At 42.3% G+C, this 19,260-nt stretch overlaps 1 protein-coding gene across 4 annotated transcripts in view; it reads left to right on the top strand.

Annotated features, from left to right (window-relative positions):
• The window catches only part of rassf7a (Ras association domain family member 7a), a 28,768-nt gene extending 13,567 nt beyond the window's left edge, over positions 1 to 15,201 (top strand). For 3 of the 4 annotated variants that reach the window (XM_078257523.1, XM_078257525.1, XM_078257522.1), the window contains exons 2-6: positions 8,845 to 9,044; positions 9,805 to 10,727; positions 12,885 to 13,059; positions 13,169 to 13,276; positions 14,897 to 15,201. In XM_078257523.1, the coding sequence (XP_078113649.1) occupies positions 8,942 to 9,044; positions 9,805 to 10,727; positions 12,885 to 13,059; positions 13,169 to 13,276; positions 14,897 to 14,928 (1,341 nt within the window). In that variant the 5' untranslated portion in view covers positions 8,845 to 8,941 and the 3' untranslated portion in view covers positions 14,929 to 15,201. Of the gene's footprint in view, positions 1 to 2,652; positions 2,764 to 8,844; positions 9,045 to 9,804; positions 10,728 to 12,884; positions 13,060 to 13,168; positions 13,277 to 14,896 lie in introns of those variants that run through there. The other variant, XM_078257524.1, reaches the window with a different exon arrangement.
• The last annotated feature ends 4,059 nt before the right edge of the window (positions 15,202 to 19,260 follow it).

Genomic DNA, 19,260 nt, shown 5'->3' with positions numbered 1-19,260 from the left:
AGATCCCACCCTTTACTCATTTATTTCAACCCTTTAATACTTTTTTGGTATCAACCAAGCACTGCGCATCAAAAACTGTCCAGCTGTAAATGCTTGTATTAAATGTCTGGTCAGATTTGTAATCATGTTTTGGTCTGATACTTGATTTCAATCTAAAGTTATTTAGGCAAAGTTCTTGTGATAACATTTCAGAGCTTTGGCTACTTTTGTCAAATGTAGAAAAAACATGATTATATTTCTTAAACTACATTTTTTGGTATACTGGCGTAGAATGGTATTGACATTAGTGTGGAAAGTGTTCAACAATATCCTGCCGTAGTTGCATTAACACCATCATGGTTTTATGCTCTTCCCAACATATTAAACAGACCCACATGATTCCCATTCTTGGAACTGATGCTATACTTATTCTATATTGGTGAACCTTTGCACCCTTATGCTTTCATAAAGCAAAATACTCTGAAATATCTTATTGATGCCTTTGGGGAAAAGATGCACTCTGCCTGACCACCTTTGATAATAGTCCCTTTGTTCCTCCTTACATGTTCACTTATATCTTTTTTTTTTCTTCCTGTGTTTGAGAGTTATTTTTGCATTAGCTAACCTCTTACCTCCACTCCAGTCTCTGTTCGAGTATGTTTCACTTATAAGAAGTTGTTTTTTCAGATTAGACTGATAAAACTGACCTACAGGTGAGCAGTGTGATTTGAAATGTTGGGAAGTGTGTTCACAAAGAAGTCCAAACATTGTTCATAGTTTGATGACACATTGTACATTCCACAGTGCTTTTCTGTTCAACCCCCCCCCATTATAGACCCTATCTCGGCACACATGACAGCGTGTTTGTGGAATGTACAGTATCTCCTTTATGGTAACGAAAAGACAGCATCTTATCAGTCTGTTGCAGGATTTTACACAATGGGATAGGTTACCTGAAGGTCAAACACACACACACACACACACACGCTGACTCTCTCGCTCCATGGCTGTGTTTACGTGTATTCCTCTCTCCAAGGGCCAGGTATGTTGGAACTCCCTAGGTAAATATGGGGAGGGTGTGAGAAGAGATGTTTTGCATATCATGCTGACCTTCCCAATGGAGTAACATGTTCATCTGAACAACCTTTGGTTTTCTCTCAAACTTTCCTGTCAGTTGTTCAGAGAGTCACAGTCAGGAATTATGGCTTTCAGTTTCAAAGTTGAATCCAATCAAAACAGCAGTGAATAGATTGCGTTAGCCATAGTAGTAGTTTGTGAACTGGCCGTGTAATGTCCTTGACCTCAGATTGATGCCTTGGGAAGAAACTGCGTGGAATTCTTCACTTTCATCTATGAAAACATTCATTCAGCAGATGGGTCTGGGTTTTCTTTCTGTTGGAGTCGTATCTTTTTGTTGTAATATAACTGTTCCAACCCTGCACAAGAATGTGCACCTGTTCTGTCCTGGGTTAATAACTGCCTCGACTAGGACTAAACTTAAGTCTTTTATGGTGCTGTAGCACATGCTGTGACAGACTGAGCTGTGTGTAGATGATGTAGATTTGTGGCTTTGCAGCAACACACAGATATTTGTTTCCCCAGGCATGCTAATGGCAATATTCCCTTCAGCTCATACACAGACTGGCAAGTTTATATTGCATCATGGATTGCATGGAATTCAAGTATGATGAAAGAGTAACACCAGTCTCAGTCACTGACAAAATAGACCTCCTTTAATAACTCTCCAGTTAAAGGAGTTTTGACTATATGACTTAAATGACATTCCGTTGCTTCAATTGTAACATTGACAGTTCATTGTGAGGCCTTATTTTGGATTGTACTTCAAGAATGTAAGATGGCAAAAAAAGGGAAAAAAACATGAGTGAATAATTGATATGAGCAGATATGGAAGCAACTTTTAAATTACTAATGAGTTTAGCTTGAAACCTGTGACACTGGAGGCCTGGCATTCCTGACTCCTTAATGACCATGCACACACACACACACACACACACACACACACACACACACACACACACACACCTAGGAAATGAGACTGGAGCCCCCACTAATGCACCTGCAAAAAACTAGAATATAAATAGCAGATGTTAGCAGGCTAATTTGAACTCACATACAGTGTAAATTGCATACTTTAAATTAGTGGGTTCACTTTTACAGTTCTGTTACTTTAGAACCAAAGGAAGCATCATCTTTAATTTTGAATCAGCCTGTCTGCCGTCTATCTATGAAACATGTTATTTTGGCTATGTGATAAGTGGATGTCTGTCTGACCGTATGTGTGCATGTACTCGCTGCACAACCTATATGTGTGTGTGTGTGTGTGTGTGTGTGTGTGTGTGTGTGTGTGTGTGTGTGTGTTCTCTAGTGTGTGTGCTGTGTACATATCAGTTTGGCTGGGAACAGAGCGATGTCCTCCTTCCCTGGCAAGTATTGCTGAGTCAGGTCGGGAGTATATAATTACACATGGTTGCCCATCAGCAGTCTCCGAGCCTCTTTTCCCTGCTCAACCAACAATACAAACTCCTGTACTCGCAGGGCTCAGCCGCACCACTCCATCCTGAGCCGAGCTCTCGATGGAGGCCAGCTCTGCCTGGCCTTCCACAGGCTGTGTGAAATCCTGCATTATCACTCTCACCATTAGCTTCTGGCTCTGCGGGTGGAACCATGAGTCAGCGCAAACAAATTCCTGGTCTCTAACGTACTCGCCTCCGCTCGTTTTCCTGGGATTGAAGCGATTGAAGTGAATGACTACAACCAAACCAGGTATGAGTAAGTCTTTCACTCGGTGAGATGAATAATTTGTTTTATTGTGGCCAGGGCTGTGTAAACTATTGTGGCCACATGCTCGTGGGAGTGTACCTTATTGCCTTTCAATGAAATTCAAAAGTGTGCCAAGGTTTCTTTATATTTCTAAAGTTAGAATAACAATACCTACTTTGTCAGCATGTCTAAGAATCAAAATTAAATAAAGATTATTTCTCCCACACCTTCTCCATCTTGTGGTTCAGGGCAGGTTACCATATGTGTGTGTGAGTGCTGCTGTTGATTCATGATATCTGGGATTTCACACTAAGTGCTGTTTTACACAGTGTGACTGTAGTGGTAGTGACAGCCACAGGTGATGGCAAGACCATGTCGAGGCCCGCTTTAGATCGACTGGAGTATTTGGCCTCAACCTTTTAAACCCTCTTCAATCATCAATTACACGCACAGCGGTTACACAGCTTGTGTTTTTTAGTGACTGTACATGAGATGTAGAGGCAAGGAGTTGAATAACCCCATTTGTCCAGCTGGTCTGGGATTTAAGTTTGCAACCTTTTTTTTTTTTTTACTAGCGAGTCTGCTTTTGTAAATACTAGGTAGCACTGCCTATATTTTCCCTTTATTAAGAGGCAAAGGTGTCCCCTGCATTAATGAACCACTGATCCACCCTCATCGAGATTTCACACTTGGACGAGCCAATCATCATAATGGAGAAGGCTGAAGGCTGCAGCAACAGATCCGTGTATGACGACTAAAGCTTATTAGTGCTGTTTCTGATTCCTTTGCGCTGAGTCATTAGCATGTCAATAGAGGAGAGACACAGGCGGATGGGGGACATTTTCAAAGAGTTGGTTGGTCACAACAAGCGTTTGGATTTTGTTCCGAGAAATATTTGCCAAATTAATGTGCTGTAAAAAAAAAAAAAATGCATTATTCATTAGGTGTGTTGAAGCTTCAGTGAAGCTCCGTTAGCAGGGAACCAAGCAACCGTTCAGTGTAATTAACAAGCAGTGTGTCTGTGAAGAAGTAGAAGCAACACAGTCACCATCACTGTCATAGTAAAATACACAATTGTACACAGAGCGAGTTCAAGAAACCACAAAGTGAACAAACTACTGTTTGATGTTTTGTTAACACCTCCCAGACAACCTAAACAATCCAGCTGCGACTTTATTATTTTTCCTACATTTTAGTGGCTTGTCACGTACTATAAAAGTGAATTATCTCCTTATTGAGAGGTATGTCTACATTGGAAAGTTATTAAGATTTAATATAGCCCAATAGAAGGATCTGGTTTCCTTGTGTACCCAGTGGACCACTCCCTGCTTTCTGACCGCAGGCGTTGGAGCCATGCTAATAATGACTCCTACATGGGAGTTATGGTGTTGTGGAAGCTACTGGTGGCTCTTGGAGAAGTTCGAAAGCATTGTTTTTTTTCGTGGCAGATTTTACTGTCATGAAAATGTCTGATACTTTTAAAATAAGATGATGTGTCAAACAATGCTTTGCGGAAATACTTTTTGCAAAAACCGCAAGAGGTGCAAGAAAGGAGAATGGGAAATATAAAAGTAACAAAGTGACAATTCTAAAAAGCCTCGTTCATTAAATATGGATAAATTCCAGAGCCCTGGGACTGTGACTGCAAAATCTTGCTCACAGTTAATAATAATGATGATGATGGGTTTTTTTTTACCCAGTTGATTGCTTCCAGCACCACCTGGATACTTCTGGTCAAATGTAAGCAGTCACACAGGCAATGATAGAACCCTGAGCCAGACAAGTTGTTTGTATGTGTTTTGAAATGATAAAAATCTGTTGTACCTCCTGCAAGGTACAGTATGAAAGTGTTTGTGTTTGTGCTTGTGTGTTGTATCACACTTTTGTAGCAAGTATATAAGTAGACATTGGACATTTTTCTTGCGGCTGTGTAATGAAGCATTGACTGAGAATACCCATGTGTTTCATCACAAGTTTTCCGCAGAGAACCAATTATAATTACTGAAGCAAAAAGGATAATTTTCTGCTATTATGAATAATTATTGTGCTGCACTCAACTACGGGCATGTTGTGGACTTTTCTGTTTGTCTTTGGTCATATCTGTCTTTGAGCGCATACACTGTGCTCACTTGGCAGACTGTAACACTGGACGACGAAGAAGGGGGAAGATAATGCAAAACGGGAGGCGAGGGAGGACCAAAGAAAGTATCTGTCCTCCCTTTTATTAGTGTTATCTGTGGTAACATGTGTATACAGCAGAATGGCACTAAAAGCTTGCGTGGCGTGGCAGACGACCCAGCGATGCCAGGGGCCACAAAAGAGGCAACACTGTCTGCTGAGTGTGGAACCAGAACAACAATAGTGTCTCTACAGTACAGATGAGACCAGGCTACCCGGTGCCAGCGAGTTACTGGCTGTTTGAGTGTTTGTGTGTCTCTGCCAACCTGGAACAGAGTGGCACAGAGGACATAGCTTCTCCCAGCACTGTTCATTGTCCTCAAACAGCACTGTCTAACCTATTATGTACACTTTAACCAACCTGGGCCAGGGTCTTATTCTCTCGGTTGATACCGATTGGGATAACTGTTTGTCTACACTTGTTGTATTTCTGTGTGTTTGTCTAATCTGTCTGCGGTTCAGATCTGAAGCAGTGTGTGATGTACACTCTGCCCTTTACGCCTGCCATTGTTTCCTGGACTTCTGTTGCTGTAGAGATAGCAGAATAATCACTGGAGCAACATCTCATAAAGATAGGCCTAAATGGCATATCTGCATATCTTGGCATATCTTGCAGACGCACTTACAGGCTCGTACATGAACGCAAGCACACCCAACCTTTTGACCATTGCACTAGCATGAAAAGGGGCGCACACACACACACACACACACACACACACACACACACGCACACACACACACACACAGTAAACACACTCTACAGTACGTAGCCTAAGGGCTCAGGCGTTGACAAGCTTTAGTACATTAGTAACCTTTTTCTGATAAGCTTTACTCTTTTCCCCATGTTTCCCAATACTGCCCATGACTAACAGAAATGACTCGTTTAAACTTCTTTAAAGGCAATCGAGCTAAGGTTGTGTTTGTCCAGCTCCATGAGTACATGTGCATTTGTGCTTGTGTTTGTGTGTGTGTGTTTTTGTGCATTAGTGTTATTTTTGGGTTTCTAATGTGTAAGGAAAACAACCCAATTTAAGTGGAGAGTGGGTGTTTCCCATGCTGTAGTATTTGGCATATGGACACTTCTCTGTGCCCAGCTTGTCCATAAAGGCCCATCAACTCACAGCCCGACACTGTTGCTCACACAGGATGGCACACAGACGAGCCGAATCATGCCCAGGGCTGTGATGCTAACCACTTCTGCCTTGAATTGAATTCATTGAGTTATTGAAGAGAGACAGACAGAGGCACAGACAGGGTGATGAAAGACGCAAAGCGGGTTAGCTGGATGGGTGAGCGATGATGAGAGGGGAGAGGAGGGAATGGCACATGGCTCCAATCACTGCTCCTTTCTCTACCGCTCTCTATCTGTCTATCTGTCAGATTTTTTTTCTCCCCCACATTTATTCTCTCCGTTTCTCATTTGCACACCGTCTGTCTTCTTCACTGTCTCTCTTTCTATCCCTTTCATCATACAGTATGACTAGCCCATTTTATTTATTCAATTTAAGCTCCTCAAATGGCTTTTTTTGTTAATGTGCTTGTGTGAGATTTTTCTATTGTTTCCATTTGCTGGTTACCTCCAAAGTGACTGCACATTTTCTTCCTTTGAGAAAACATGCCAGAGCTTAGAGTTTCAACTGAAACTGTGTCCTGTGTTGTTTTGGGTGGGTGGGGCTCGGGTGAAAGTAGAGGTGGGAGTTGGGATGTGTTTCTCTGTTTTGGGGGTGACCTGAGGTCCAAGGGTGGGGTTTGGAAGTGTGAGTGTTGTCATATGGATGAAATTATATATATCGGATAACTTTAGTGGCTTAGATTGGAATGGGTGTGTGTGTGTATGTGTGCATAGTGACTCAAAACACGTGCAAAGCAGTCTGCGGTTTGTCGACAACATTTGCATATTGACTCTGAAACCAAATATTCTACAGTAGGCTTAGAGTCACGCTCCTATTGTGGTCGCAAATGTGTTTATTGGTTTCAGCAGTAGTTTGAACATAATTTCAGTATTGGTACGCTTCATGATTCCAAGACTACATTTCACACAGTGTAAAGTTGCCTCTCCTGCATCTGTATTTCACCGAGAACTGACACAGGACTCTGGAGCTGCGCTGTGGAAAGAGCTGGGTCAGGCGGATGTCTGGTTCTCAGAGTTGTGTTGCCTATGACAAAGAGAATAGACAGCAACCTGAGACTCACAGGCCTGTTTGTTTCCTGTTGGTGCAGATTATCACATTTCACCAGCCAGGAGGGACATGAACTAAGCATCATGGGAGAGTTTGTGTGTTTGTGTTCTCATTTAATGGGATTATTACAGAACAAGGAATCTTGGACAGATATGGAAACCTTTAGGTTAGGTACTGCCTGCAAGTTTGTTCTTCTGCAAGCATGTACATTACATCAAATCCAGTTAGTTAGGACCTAATTTCCCTATACATGCATACATGTATTTGATAAAAATGTCAAGAGTTCCACCTCTGTTTGAGCTTTGTGAACAGTCTTCTGACAGTTTATTTAAGGTTATGAAGATTATTTTGCAGGGAAAGCATTCGAGGAAAGTTTGGTCCCCACTGCATTAGGCTTGAAGACTTAAAATGCTTCTTCCAGTTAACATCTGCGTGTTTAAAAAAGAAAAAGCCTCACAGCTGAAGTAAATGATTATCTACTATGACTCTGTGACTCAACCAGTCAGGCTTAATTATGTATTGAAACACAGCACACTCTGTGCCCTCTCAAACAAAAATATTGGCATCTCCGCTGTGTTGAAATCTTTGGTGTTTGGTTAGCCCTCCCTTTTCAAATCAACTTTCTCTCCAGATGATATCACCACATAGCTCAAAATAATTTCTATTACTCGTGATCATCCATCTCGATCTCTCCAACTTGTTTCTTGTGATCTCCATCCGTGGGTTCAGTCTCTGAGCTGTGCCGTCATTCCCTCCCGTATGTGGGGTCATGTTGAGCTGTTCTGTGTGATGTTGTTGCCACATCAGATAGGCTGTTGCTCCCCAGCAGAGATTGTGTTTGCTGTCTGAACAGTAGAGAAGTAATGGTGGTGCGGGGCAGCCAGGCCAGCGGCAGAGGAGGGGCGGGGTGCGGGCTTTGTTAAGAAAATCAGGAATTCTTCCGGCTGGCAGATGAAGTCAGTGCATTCCTCCAAAGCAGCTCCCTATAGGCAGCCAGTGGAGCAGAGCCAGGCACTGAATGAGAGGCACGATAATGGTGGGGCTCAGTATTAAACACCTCCCATTGAGAACTGGAGAGACAGACAGAAAGAGAACACCATCTGTCCGACTCTCGGTGAAGAGTTATCTTTTACCCACCTAGGCTACAAAGTTTCATTTACTGTGCCAAGTTCTAAAGATAATCCTAACACCGCCCGAGGCATTTCACTTTTTATGAGCACTGCGGTATTTTATTACCTTGTTATGAAGCTTAGATGTAGACAGACAGAGAGACGGAGGACTGAACATAACAATATTCATTTAGGTTAAACCTGCTTCCAAGACGCATTTTCGGCAACCTGCTGATCTGATCTATGAAGTCTGATGAGACCCAGTTCTAGTCCTGCTGAGGGGGATCAAACTGATGAACTGAAAAGTTCCATCTCTCCTGCCACATTTCTATGTATTTCTATGCACACAAACACCCTCTCCCAAACATAGACACACTTGAGTTGCTCCACTTTCCCCATCCGTTCCCGTCGGCGGTAAGCTATCATAACGGCTTTGAAGGAGGGCAGCAGAGCGTTTAATTGGGTTACAGATTGGCATTTATGCTTCCAGGTCCACAAGATACTGCTGGGGCTCTTAACTAACCAGTCTGTTCTTACAACTGGAAAATTGGATTTCTGGATTAATCATCAATCATATCAAAACACCTCTAACATGTCTCTCTGTTCTTGTTTTTCAGAGTCAGTGCCATGCAGTGTTGAGTTGAGTCAAGTCGAACTGAAGTGATCTGTTTTTGAAGACCATCTTACCCTTCACCCCGTCTCACCTGGTCCCAGATGGAGCTCAAAGTGTGGGTGGACGGAGTGGTGCGGGTGGTGTGTGGCCTGTCTGAGGAGACATCCTGCCAGGATGTAGTCATCGCTCTGGCCCAGGCCATTGGTGAGTACCTCAAACTCTTTTGTGCTTCCAAGCTGTTGTTGCTTGGCACCTTGTTTGTTTGCTTGACAGTTTATCTTGTGGCCTTAAGTGATTCGATAACAGCCCTGCAATGACAATTTGATGCAGACAAAACAAGAGTACCTTTAAGTGCTAAGGTTTCAGCAATCCGGTTCTGCACTTACCTTCTCATTCTCCACTGACCCAAAATTAGTACTCAGTCATATTGTCAGGTGGTCAGTTTGGATTTGAGCCGTCTCTCTGTCCCTGTATCCTTTATTCAAGCCTTACGCTGCAGCAACGTTGAACAACATAAATCCAGATTTAGCACTCTCCTCCTTCCATGAGTGAGCTGCCTGCTAAGTCATCAGGGAGGGCTTGTCCTAATTTCAAGGTCCTTGTGGAAACTTTGGTTTATTTGAATTTTTTTTTACATTTGCGAGTCTTACGCAGCAGCCTTTTATTCCAATCCTCAGAGGCAGAGATTTAAAGGTATCAGCATCATCACAATGCATTTGACGTTATTTGTTCACTTAGCGCTACTTGCGTAGAAGCAATGGAATGAGTCAAATCAACTGCTTGAATTACACGGAAGGAGAAACAGATGTCTCGACTGAGTTATGTATTATAAGTTTTTATAGACACTGTGTGTCATGCAGTTTTTTCAATTTGATATGGTGGTGTTTTAGGGATGGTAGGTTGTGTTGTCTTTCAGTTTGTTAGTATTTCTTCGTACTCACTCTATGTCTCTCTCTGTCCCCAGGTCAGACAGGCCGCTATGTTCTGATCCAGCGTCTTAGGGATACAGAGAGGCAGCTGTTGGCTACAGAGAAGCCTCTGGAGTCTCTGGCTAAGTTAGGCCAACATGGCGCTGAAGTTCAATTCTTCCTGCGCCGTACTGGCCCAAGCAGCAGTGACGGACCCAGCTCAAAACAGGACAGACCAACTTCACCCCAACTGCCCAAGCATCCTGAGCCAGAGCCTTTGAAACGCAGCCAGCCTAAGAAAGCACTCACCTTTAACCTGGGGCCATCCTCCTCTCCTAATACCAAAGCCAAACAGTTTAAGAAGTCTCCTCGGGACTCTCCAGAGCAAAGAGAATCCCCTTCTCCCAGCCATGTATCCCCTCATATTCCATCCCCATCCCCAGCACTACCTATAGGGCCATCGAAAGAGGAAGTTTTTAGGAAGGTTCTTCAGCAACAGGAGAGACTGAGGGCTATGGAGGCCCAGCTAGAAGCACTAGAGAGGGAGTCACACACCTGGGAGCGTCCCAGCCCATCTCCATGTCCTTCACCAGTTTCTGACACTCGCTTGCGAGAAGAGATGGACGCTCTGGAGCAAGCGGTGCGGAGGAACCAGGCCGAGCTTGTCCATGAGCAGTATTGGGAGGAGGAGCTTCAGGCAGAGGTGGAGAGGGAGCGAGGAATGAGGAGGAAGCTGGGGGAGCTCCACGCCAAGCTCGACGACTGCGGACGGCGGCTCCACAAGTTCTCTGTTCGCGCTGCTCAGCTGGAGCAAGAGATCCAGCGGGAAAGCCAGACGGAAGGGAAAGCCAACAGACCCGAGGAATCCCTCGATGCCGTGAAGGCAGAGCTCCAGAGTCGGGAGAATCACGGGACAGAGCTGGAGGAGCAGCTTTCTGAGACTAACAAGGCTCTGGGGAAGGCAGAGTCTCTGATGCAGGTAAGGAGAGAGGTGACGGTTCTGGAGAAAGGGCTATAAATCCACATCAGCCCATGTGTTGTCATTTGAGGGGTGTAGCACAGACCCTCTTCTAGCTATACTGTGAAACTGTATCCCTCTCCTACCTGCATAATGCAGCAGACAAACAACAGTGCAGAGACACTTGAACACATGATTTATTGTGGCATTTTTATATATAATTAATTATTCAAGCAATTACGATGACATGAATTCTGTATTCTCATTTCCTACCTTGTATGAAAATGTTTACTGTCCGAACTGGTTTGGCAGGTATCATCTTGTATGCATGTCCTGAACACGTTACCAGTGGTGTTTATATTACATTGCCAGTATCAACATATTCTTGTACCTTGTCTATGGAAAAAGAGATTAAAGAGGATTGATTTGTAGAACAAAAGCCCCTTTTATTGGATCTACTCAGCTTCAACGTATGGTAGTTTGTGGTGTCATCGTTTGTTTACTTTTGGTGGTTGTCATAGACATGGCTGTGTCAATAAAAGCCGAACCCAGTTTAAAGTAGACTTGAGTTATAATCCACATGAAACCCAAGACTCGGATATCCACTTCATGGAGCTCACTCAGACTAGTTCCAGCCAGTGGAATGAAGAATGAAATTCTTCTTTTATTGTAGTATATTAGATGTTTTAAATGTTTTGCCACAAGGAAGTGGAGCATGCTGAAAACATTTTTTGGTCTAGTGTTTCCATGTCTTCATTAGCAAAGACCAGCCAGAGTCAAAGACCTTTGTGTCCCATTCTCAATCCACTGGGCTACAAGTAATAACATGCATACTGGCTGCAAAACTGATACGTAAACGAAAACGTAACGATAAGCTCATTTGCTTCTCAGTCAGTCATCCTCATGGGGATGTGTCTGACTCTGCCTGATGGATGCAACAGAGAGGGACTGTGTCATGATCAATTTACCAATTATATAGATAGCATCCTGCTGCAGAACAGAGGTATTAGGCTTTAGTTTTTTTCGTATTTACTGGTGTAATATGTACCACCATATCATAACAGGACTGCAAGAGTTTATAATCCGAAAGTAACCTCAGAGGCATTTTGCCACCCAGGCAGTTATTAAGAAATTAGATGCTTCTATTTCCTGTAAATTAAATGTTAATATTGGTAACATAATACAGTATAATAAAGCACAATCCATAGTAATAGAAAGGTGTGCATGTCTGGTCGTGTCCGTCATCAGTCAGCTGATGTGTCGAGGCTGCCCAAGTATTGGTGGTGATGAGCACAGCGTTCCAGTCATTAGGCAAATGGAGGCAGACCTGCAGGTGTGAACTGTCTCAGCAGGCTGCCTCAGTCCAACATCAATTACACATGCACGCACGCACGCACGCACGCACGCACGCACGCACGCACAAACACAAACACACAGGTGCTGGGGTTGGGGACTCCTCCTGCTGCTCCCTGTACTGTGTGCAGACATTGCTAAGCACAAATGGATAGTCGATTAAGACTGATTGACTGGCCTGTTTGTGTGCATCACAGTTTAATCCGTGGGTGCAGAGGTGATACCACTGTCTCGATGGAGCCTCTCTGAACTCCACGTTTTCAATAATTGGAGCTGATGATTATCTTGGCCCCCTGGCATCTGGTCGATTAAGACCGCTTTGAAATGCAGCAGGCAAATGAGCATTGTAATGTATCAGTCTATATAAGTATATGCCTCAGGCTACTGGAATCTGATGCAATCAGAAAACAATGCTTATGGCAGTTATGGAACTTTGATGATGATGTATTGTAGCTGAGTGGTCTGATGATGGGGGATAGGGGATAGTCTCTTTCACTGACTAGACCTGTAGACTTTGCTGCCCCCTGATGGTGAAAAGTTGCATGGCATTTACAGTAGAAGAAACGTGACGTAAAGGCAAAATATAGTCCTGCCTTTTAAATACATAAATACATTCTGCTGTCGGTGTGTTATTACAGTTATCATTCAAGTCATGGAGAAAAGACTTAAATCTACCGATTACTGAGCACATTTAGCTCATCCCATTTTCATATGCTGCGCCCATTTACAGGCAAACATGGTGTCAGTGTTCAGTGAGTCAGCACTGACTGATGTGAGCTCTCAATCGTCCTTTGTTTTCCTCACTGATCCACTTTTCCATCTCAGGCCAAACAGGACGAGCTGGAGGAGTTGAATAAGGAGCTGAGGCAGTGTAACCTGCAGCAGTTTATTCAACAGACGGGTGTCCTGCCAGCGCACACTCACTCACGCACCGAGCTTCAGGAGCAACTGGAGCAGTTAGAACTGGCACATCTTCTGCAGGATGGCTACAGGAATGGAAGTATGGAAACAAAAATAAATGTTCAAGCTCAACATTGTGTAGCTGGAGAGGGTGTAGCTGTTAAAGCTAGATGACCTGCCCTCTAAACATATTTCTGTCTCTTCATCAGGCCACAGTGTAACTCAAGTGGAATCACCACCTCGCCCCACTGCCAAACAGTTCCTGGGACATCCACGCAACCTGCAAAACCCTCTGGTGTCCAGTCTCAACCCTGAGGGTGTGTATGTGTGAGACCCTGCTTCCCAAGTCCATACCGCTCTCCTCTCCTGCCCTGCCCGTCCCCTGGTCCCAGAGTTCCTTGTCCCCTACTTTCTACCCCAGCTTGATTGGGTTTAAGGCTACAACTGCCATTTCTTGGTGTTGGGTAGTGGAAGCAGCTGTATGGTGGAGGTTCCTGCTACGTCTCAGCAGCTTCCCTGTGCTCTACTTTTAAAGGCTGAAAGACTTCTCTTCTGCACCTTACTCTCAGTCTTTTGCTGATTCCTGTCTCTAACAGCTGATTTAACACATTCCTCCCTCCATTTTCTCACACATATCTGTACACTGTAATTCTGTGGGTCTATCCTTTCATGTTGTCTCTCCTCCCCGCCCTCCTCCTCTCCCACTGTTTGCTTCTGGACTAACAGTAACTGCTTCCGTTATACTTTAATACATCTGGGAACTTGCTCCTAACTCCCCCCTCTGTAATACAGAGTGGCCTTCCCACCCTCAAGTCAACAATCCATCGCACTGGGAATGACTGTAGCAGACATTCTGATTGTGTTTTTATACTGTGACATGAAAAGATATGAGACCAATGCCCTTTCAGTATGCCTTTTATGTATGAATACTATTTATATGTGAGGGGGGTGTATCTATACAATGCCTTGTACTTTGGTGACGCTTGACTTCCAAAGAGCAAGAGCCTTTCACGGAAGGGCTCTGCAAAATGTTTTGCACTGTCCCATTCTCTTTCTGTGTGAAGCCTTGGCCCTGGTTGCCTACAGAGAAATGTATCTTTCTGTTCCCTTTCTGCTCTGCTTGAAGACAATTTATTTTAGGAGCTTATAGCTTTTGCCAGTCTATTTTTGTCAAGCTCCATGCTAAAAGACGGGATACATTTCAAAAGCAGTGCAACAAGGCCATGGTTTGTTAACTATATATATATATATATATATATATATATATATATATATATATATATATATATATATATATATATTTTATTTTCCTCCATTGGGATTGATGCACCTGGTTCTTTTGCTGTCATCACACCTAACATTTGACCTGTCATTACTTGTATTGTGCCTCGATGTACTGTAGATTTAGTACACACTTACTTAGCTAAGCCCTGATAACAAACATCAAGCAAACAAAGGAAGCTGTTAAACAAGGGTCATTACTGTTATTCACAAATGACCATCCAGATCGCCTAAACCAATATTTCATCATATCATAGCACTTCTTATTATATGGCTCTATTATGCTGACAGGTCAAAGTGATGTGTGTTTGAGTGTGCACTCTCTCCTTACCGTCTACATTGTGGGGTTTTCTCTGTGGGATTATACAACCGCTCCTTGCTTGGGAAACTACACACATCTCAGTGCTTGTTATAGAAACATGCTTGAAATCAATTCTGTCCCACAATGCTACTCTGACTACAAGACTTTAGTCATAGTCCACAACACTCCATGGGTTAGGGAATTAACCCAATCATTGTTTTTGTGTCAGCTAGTGCTTCTCATAGGCATGTGTGAATATCTGGATTGACCCCGGTCTCTCCTGCTGTGTCTTAGCTGAAAAATGTTTTCCAAACAAAGGGATCATCATCCCCACTTATTTTTGTGTGTCTTGCAGTCCTGACATCCCGAGAGTCGTCATGGAGATAAAACATGGACCGCAGGGCCAAAGGAAAAGTTGTTCACTGTTCTGTCACCGTCACATCTTATTTAACCCCTTTCTTTGTAACTCATTATTTAATCGACCATGATATACATACTGTATATACATAAGACAAATATATTTACAGAGTTTTGCTACTGTAAACACTGCAAAGTATCTGTATGAAATGTAAAATAATTTAGAAACCTTTTACCTAGAGCAATTATTACCATTACTGTGTATTTAAATATAATAAAAAATGTGCATTGTGTTTTAGATAATCTTTTGTTGAGTGATTGTTTTTCTTAATACCGTGTTTATGGAGTCCCATTTTCTTATACTCATCCTTGTAACTACAGTAACTAGGAGTGGAAGTGCAGTGCATCTGGAATACCCAGCAGTAAATAATTAACACACCAGTGTGCACTTTCTAAAAATTACAGTGCCATGAAGCTCCTATGTGAAATACATTCTGAATATGTTATAAGTACTGAAATATGCATGCTCTCCTCATTACGTGTGGTACATGGGTCCTCTGATGCACAATCATTTTTGACGTTTTAAAGCCGGTATTCACAAGTTTGATGATTCAAAGTTCACAAAGTGCATCCTTGGTTGAAGAGGGAAATCTGGTACCACAGCCTCTCCTGATATGGGTGACGTAACATAGTATATCTACATGAAATACCATGACCATAAATAAACAAGGGCAAGGCAGACCTGAGATTATTTGCAAGAGTTGACTATCAATCTATTTACATGTAGTTGTAAATGTACCTTATATATATATTTAAAAAGTTCACTGATTGTTCATGTTATTAGTGAGGAATGGTGTATTTTTGCTTAGCACCAGAGGACATCTGAGAAATGTGTGGACTTTATCCCTCTACGTCGATGTATGTTCTCTGTCATCTGTTATTATCAAACCCTGACATGATACAAAGGTGGCTTTCTGCACAACACTTGACCTCTATCCCTTTCCTGTTTGTTTACCCTGGAGAGTCAGTATGTTGGCTGTCACACTACTATGTGACATGAGCTTCCCTTGTGCTCTGGCAAACCCCTGACTGAAACCCTGTGGATTTCTATTAATACTCTCATCTGGTCAGACTTGCCAGGTAAAATCCCAAGCATGCACGTATTTTCTTTCCATTTCAATGTGTACACGAAAGTCATCAAAAATATCCCATTTTTAATCAACCATTTCCACTTTGTGCCATTGTTGTTTGATGCTCAGTTTAGACATTATGATTAATTATGTAGAATTGGATTTTACAGAAAAGATTTAGAGCTGTTTGGTTTGGCAGAGGTTAGATAAGCTCCAAATCCTTGTTTGGTTCTCACTGTCTGGGCAAGCCCACAGCATGGTGCAATGCTGACGGACGCCTACCTGTGGACATGAAGGATTCTGTGCTACACCTAAAGTCAAAGTCTTTCTACTATCACTATCTTCACATTGGCAATGCTAATCCATTATAATGTAGAATTCTTTTATATTTCTGAAAATCATTGCATTACTTGTGGACCCTTCAGATCTAATGTTTTATATTCAGCTGACCTCGGGCCAGTGTTGTACATGAATTCTTTCCCCATTATCCTATACATGCAAAGTAAAATATATCCAACCTCAACCACTTCAAATCTAAACCCAAAAGACTTCAATCTCATAAAGGGGACATTAACAGATTATGATGATGTTTCAGGACACCACACTGAGGGATTTATTATTGCTCATACAATGGTACTCCACATAAACTCCATCCAAATCTACTTTGGAAGGTGTCGGATGAATGTAAAAGGGGTCGCAAAAGCTTAACGTTTGGATGAAAACTGATCGAAGCACATATAATAACAGGCAGTGGCTGTCTGGAAAAGAACCTCCTTGTTGTTGGACGTGAGTGAGCATCTGCACGTCCACTTTATGATGATGAATGGGGGCCACAGGTTGATAAGTCGGACGTACTGCATATTCCTCTGTTTCACAATGAGTCATGCACTGATGGGAATGAAACATCATCACTGATAACAAGAAATGCATTAGTCAAACAGAAAGTAAGATACACAATGCAAAATGGATTTGAGTGGAAACTTTACTTCTCACTTGAGGGATACCTTTTGCAAACACACATGGTACAACATTTATACAATTGATATGCATGTTCTTATTTGGAACAAACTTGTAAATAACTGGAAAACTGCTTCTACTGGAGTAAATGCGTGGACACATTGCTATATTTTCTCTATCCATTTTGTTCTAAAACTAAGTTCAGTGTCGTATAATAACGCTGGAGGGGCCCAATGGAACCTCTTCAAGAACCCCTTGGGCCCCCATGAAATGGGAACCAGTGTGATTATCATATATAAACCACGCAGAGGAAACAGACACTCAAACAAAACTCTTAGCAATAGTCTGAACAGTAGGTGGCATTACACAGAGGCAGGCTCTGTAGGAGGCAATGCAAAAGCTACAGGCCCCAAATATGGAACAGTATGTGAGCATAGGAAGAAGTAGGCTACAGTGCACATGGAGACCGCTGGGAGGGCAGTCGTATTAAGCAGGCCTGTCCCAGCAATGTGCACGGGACATGATCAAGGACTGCTTGTAGATCTAGATGTTTGTCTGGTCCGGCTGTGGCTGGTCTTGGACGAGCCAACATTGAGAAGTACTCCCAAAACCAGGTTAGCCGCTGTCACACGCACAGTGGAACTGGCAACTGGCACAATGTGCGTTAGTCAGTGGCTTACCTGCTTTTAGATTTCAGATAATACTGACAACCATAAGCACACAAAATCTGCGGATCGACACAGACAAAGGCTGTGTAATAAAACAGTAAAAAAAACAAAAAAAAACAGACAGCCAACATAAAGTGATTAGTGGTAGTTAATCTTCTATTCACATCACTTAGAAATAGCGATATTTAAATGATTGTACACAACACAAAATTATAGGCTATAACAATTCAAATAAATTGATAAATCTCCTAAATCCTCCATTATCACAACACTGTAACAAACTGTTATATAATTAGAAATTACAGCTGGCTTCTAGTTCCAGTCCATGTATTTATCTACCGACATGTATTGAAATGCTTTTAATATCAATTGCCATGAAAAAGTTCAAAATAATAAATAATTACATCTGACAAACTGTAAATAAATGTAGAGAAATTGCATCCAATGATTTGTTGGATGTGGCCTATTCATCCACACCATAGGCTATAGAATAAAGAATAGTGGCAGATAAAGGGAGTATACTTACCAGCCCCAAGTTTTCTTTTGGATTCATTTTAAAAGAAAAAAAACATTTCATTTTCGCCGACAGGACCCTAAAAACCATCTATCCAAACATCCAAATAGTTTTTTCTCTGAAAAGAAATCACTGTGCATGGTTAAAGTTAGGTGCATTTTGATATAGTATAGCACACCGACACATAAGTTCAGTTCACTTGCACTACACCAACCCTGCCCACTCCCCTGCATCTGCAACCCGACCTGGTTATGCAAACGAGAAAGAAACTGGCATCATGCGCAGCCAATGGGCTGCCGCGTTTGAGTTCAACGACAAGCCAATTATAGATAATCGACAAATCTAAATCTCCGGGAGGTGGGTTATATGAGGCCAGCAATTTCAGTTGACTTTGAGAGTCATAGTTGGTGTGCGGCGCGTTCAGTTCTGCACGTCGTACATTAGGAATAAACCATTCACTTATTAACAGTTACTGTCCTCACCGAGTATTTATGGCAAACATCAATGCGACACGTTTCTTTACAATTAAATAGTTAAATAGTGATGCGACAGTTGCTACTTGAGGTGGGATAAATGTGCTTTAAGCCGGTTTGACAAAGAACGCCCCTACCCCTACAGTAAGAAGTGGTTGAACTCGGCTTACTTGTGTACAGTGTTGCCATGAGCAGAGTGTGGCTATGCACGTACCAAGGATGCAGCATGACAGTCTGTTCTGATGATGACGACGAAGAGGAGGAGGAGAAGGAGGTCGTTGTAGGAGGAGAAGAGAACACTCAATTATTAACGGAGTGAGACTTTGGACTCCCCCGTCATCATTAACAAATTGTATCAGCATCAAATCGATTTGAAACTACAATTTAGATTTTAATTGTTGTTAACCCGGCCTTTATATTTCAACATCACATGAAAAAAGTTAGGTGCATCTTCAATACAGAACATTCATTGTAGCCTACTACACTACTCGATTAAAAAAAATGCAAATCTTTCATAGCAAATATGATATAAGATATTGTAATAATATTATCAACAATTCTCGTTAAGATTAACTATAAAAACGCTCCTTTTTTAGATTTGTACAAAAAAAATCACTTCG

The sequence above is a fragment of the Sander vitreus genome, chromosome 8 (genome assembly GCF_031162955.1).
Source record: "Sander vitreus isolate 19-12246 chromosome 8, sanVit1, whole genome shotgun sequence".
NCBI classification, from domain to species: domain Eukaryota; kingdom Metazoa; phylum Chordata; class Actinopteri; order Perciformes; family Percidae; genus Sander; species Sander vitreus.
This window is presented reverse-complemented; position numbering and strand designations above follow the sequence as displayed.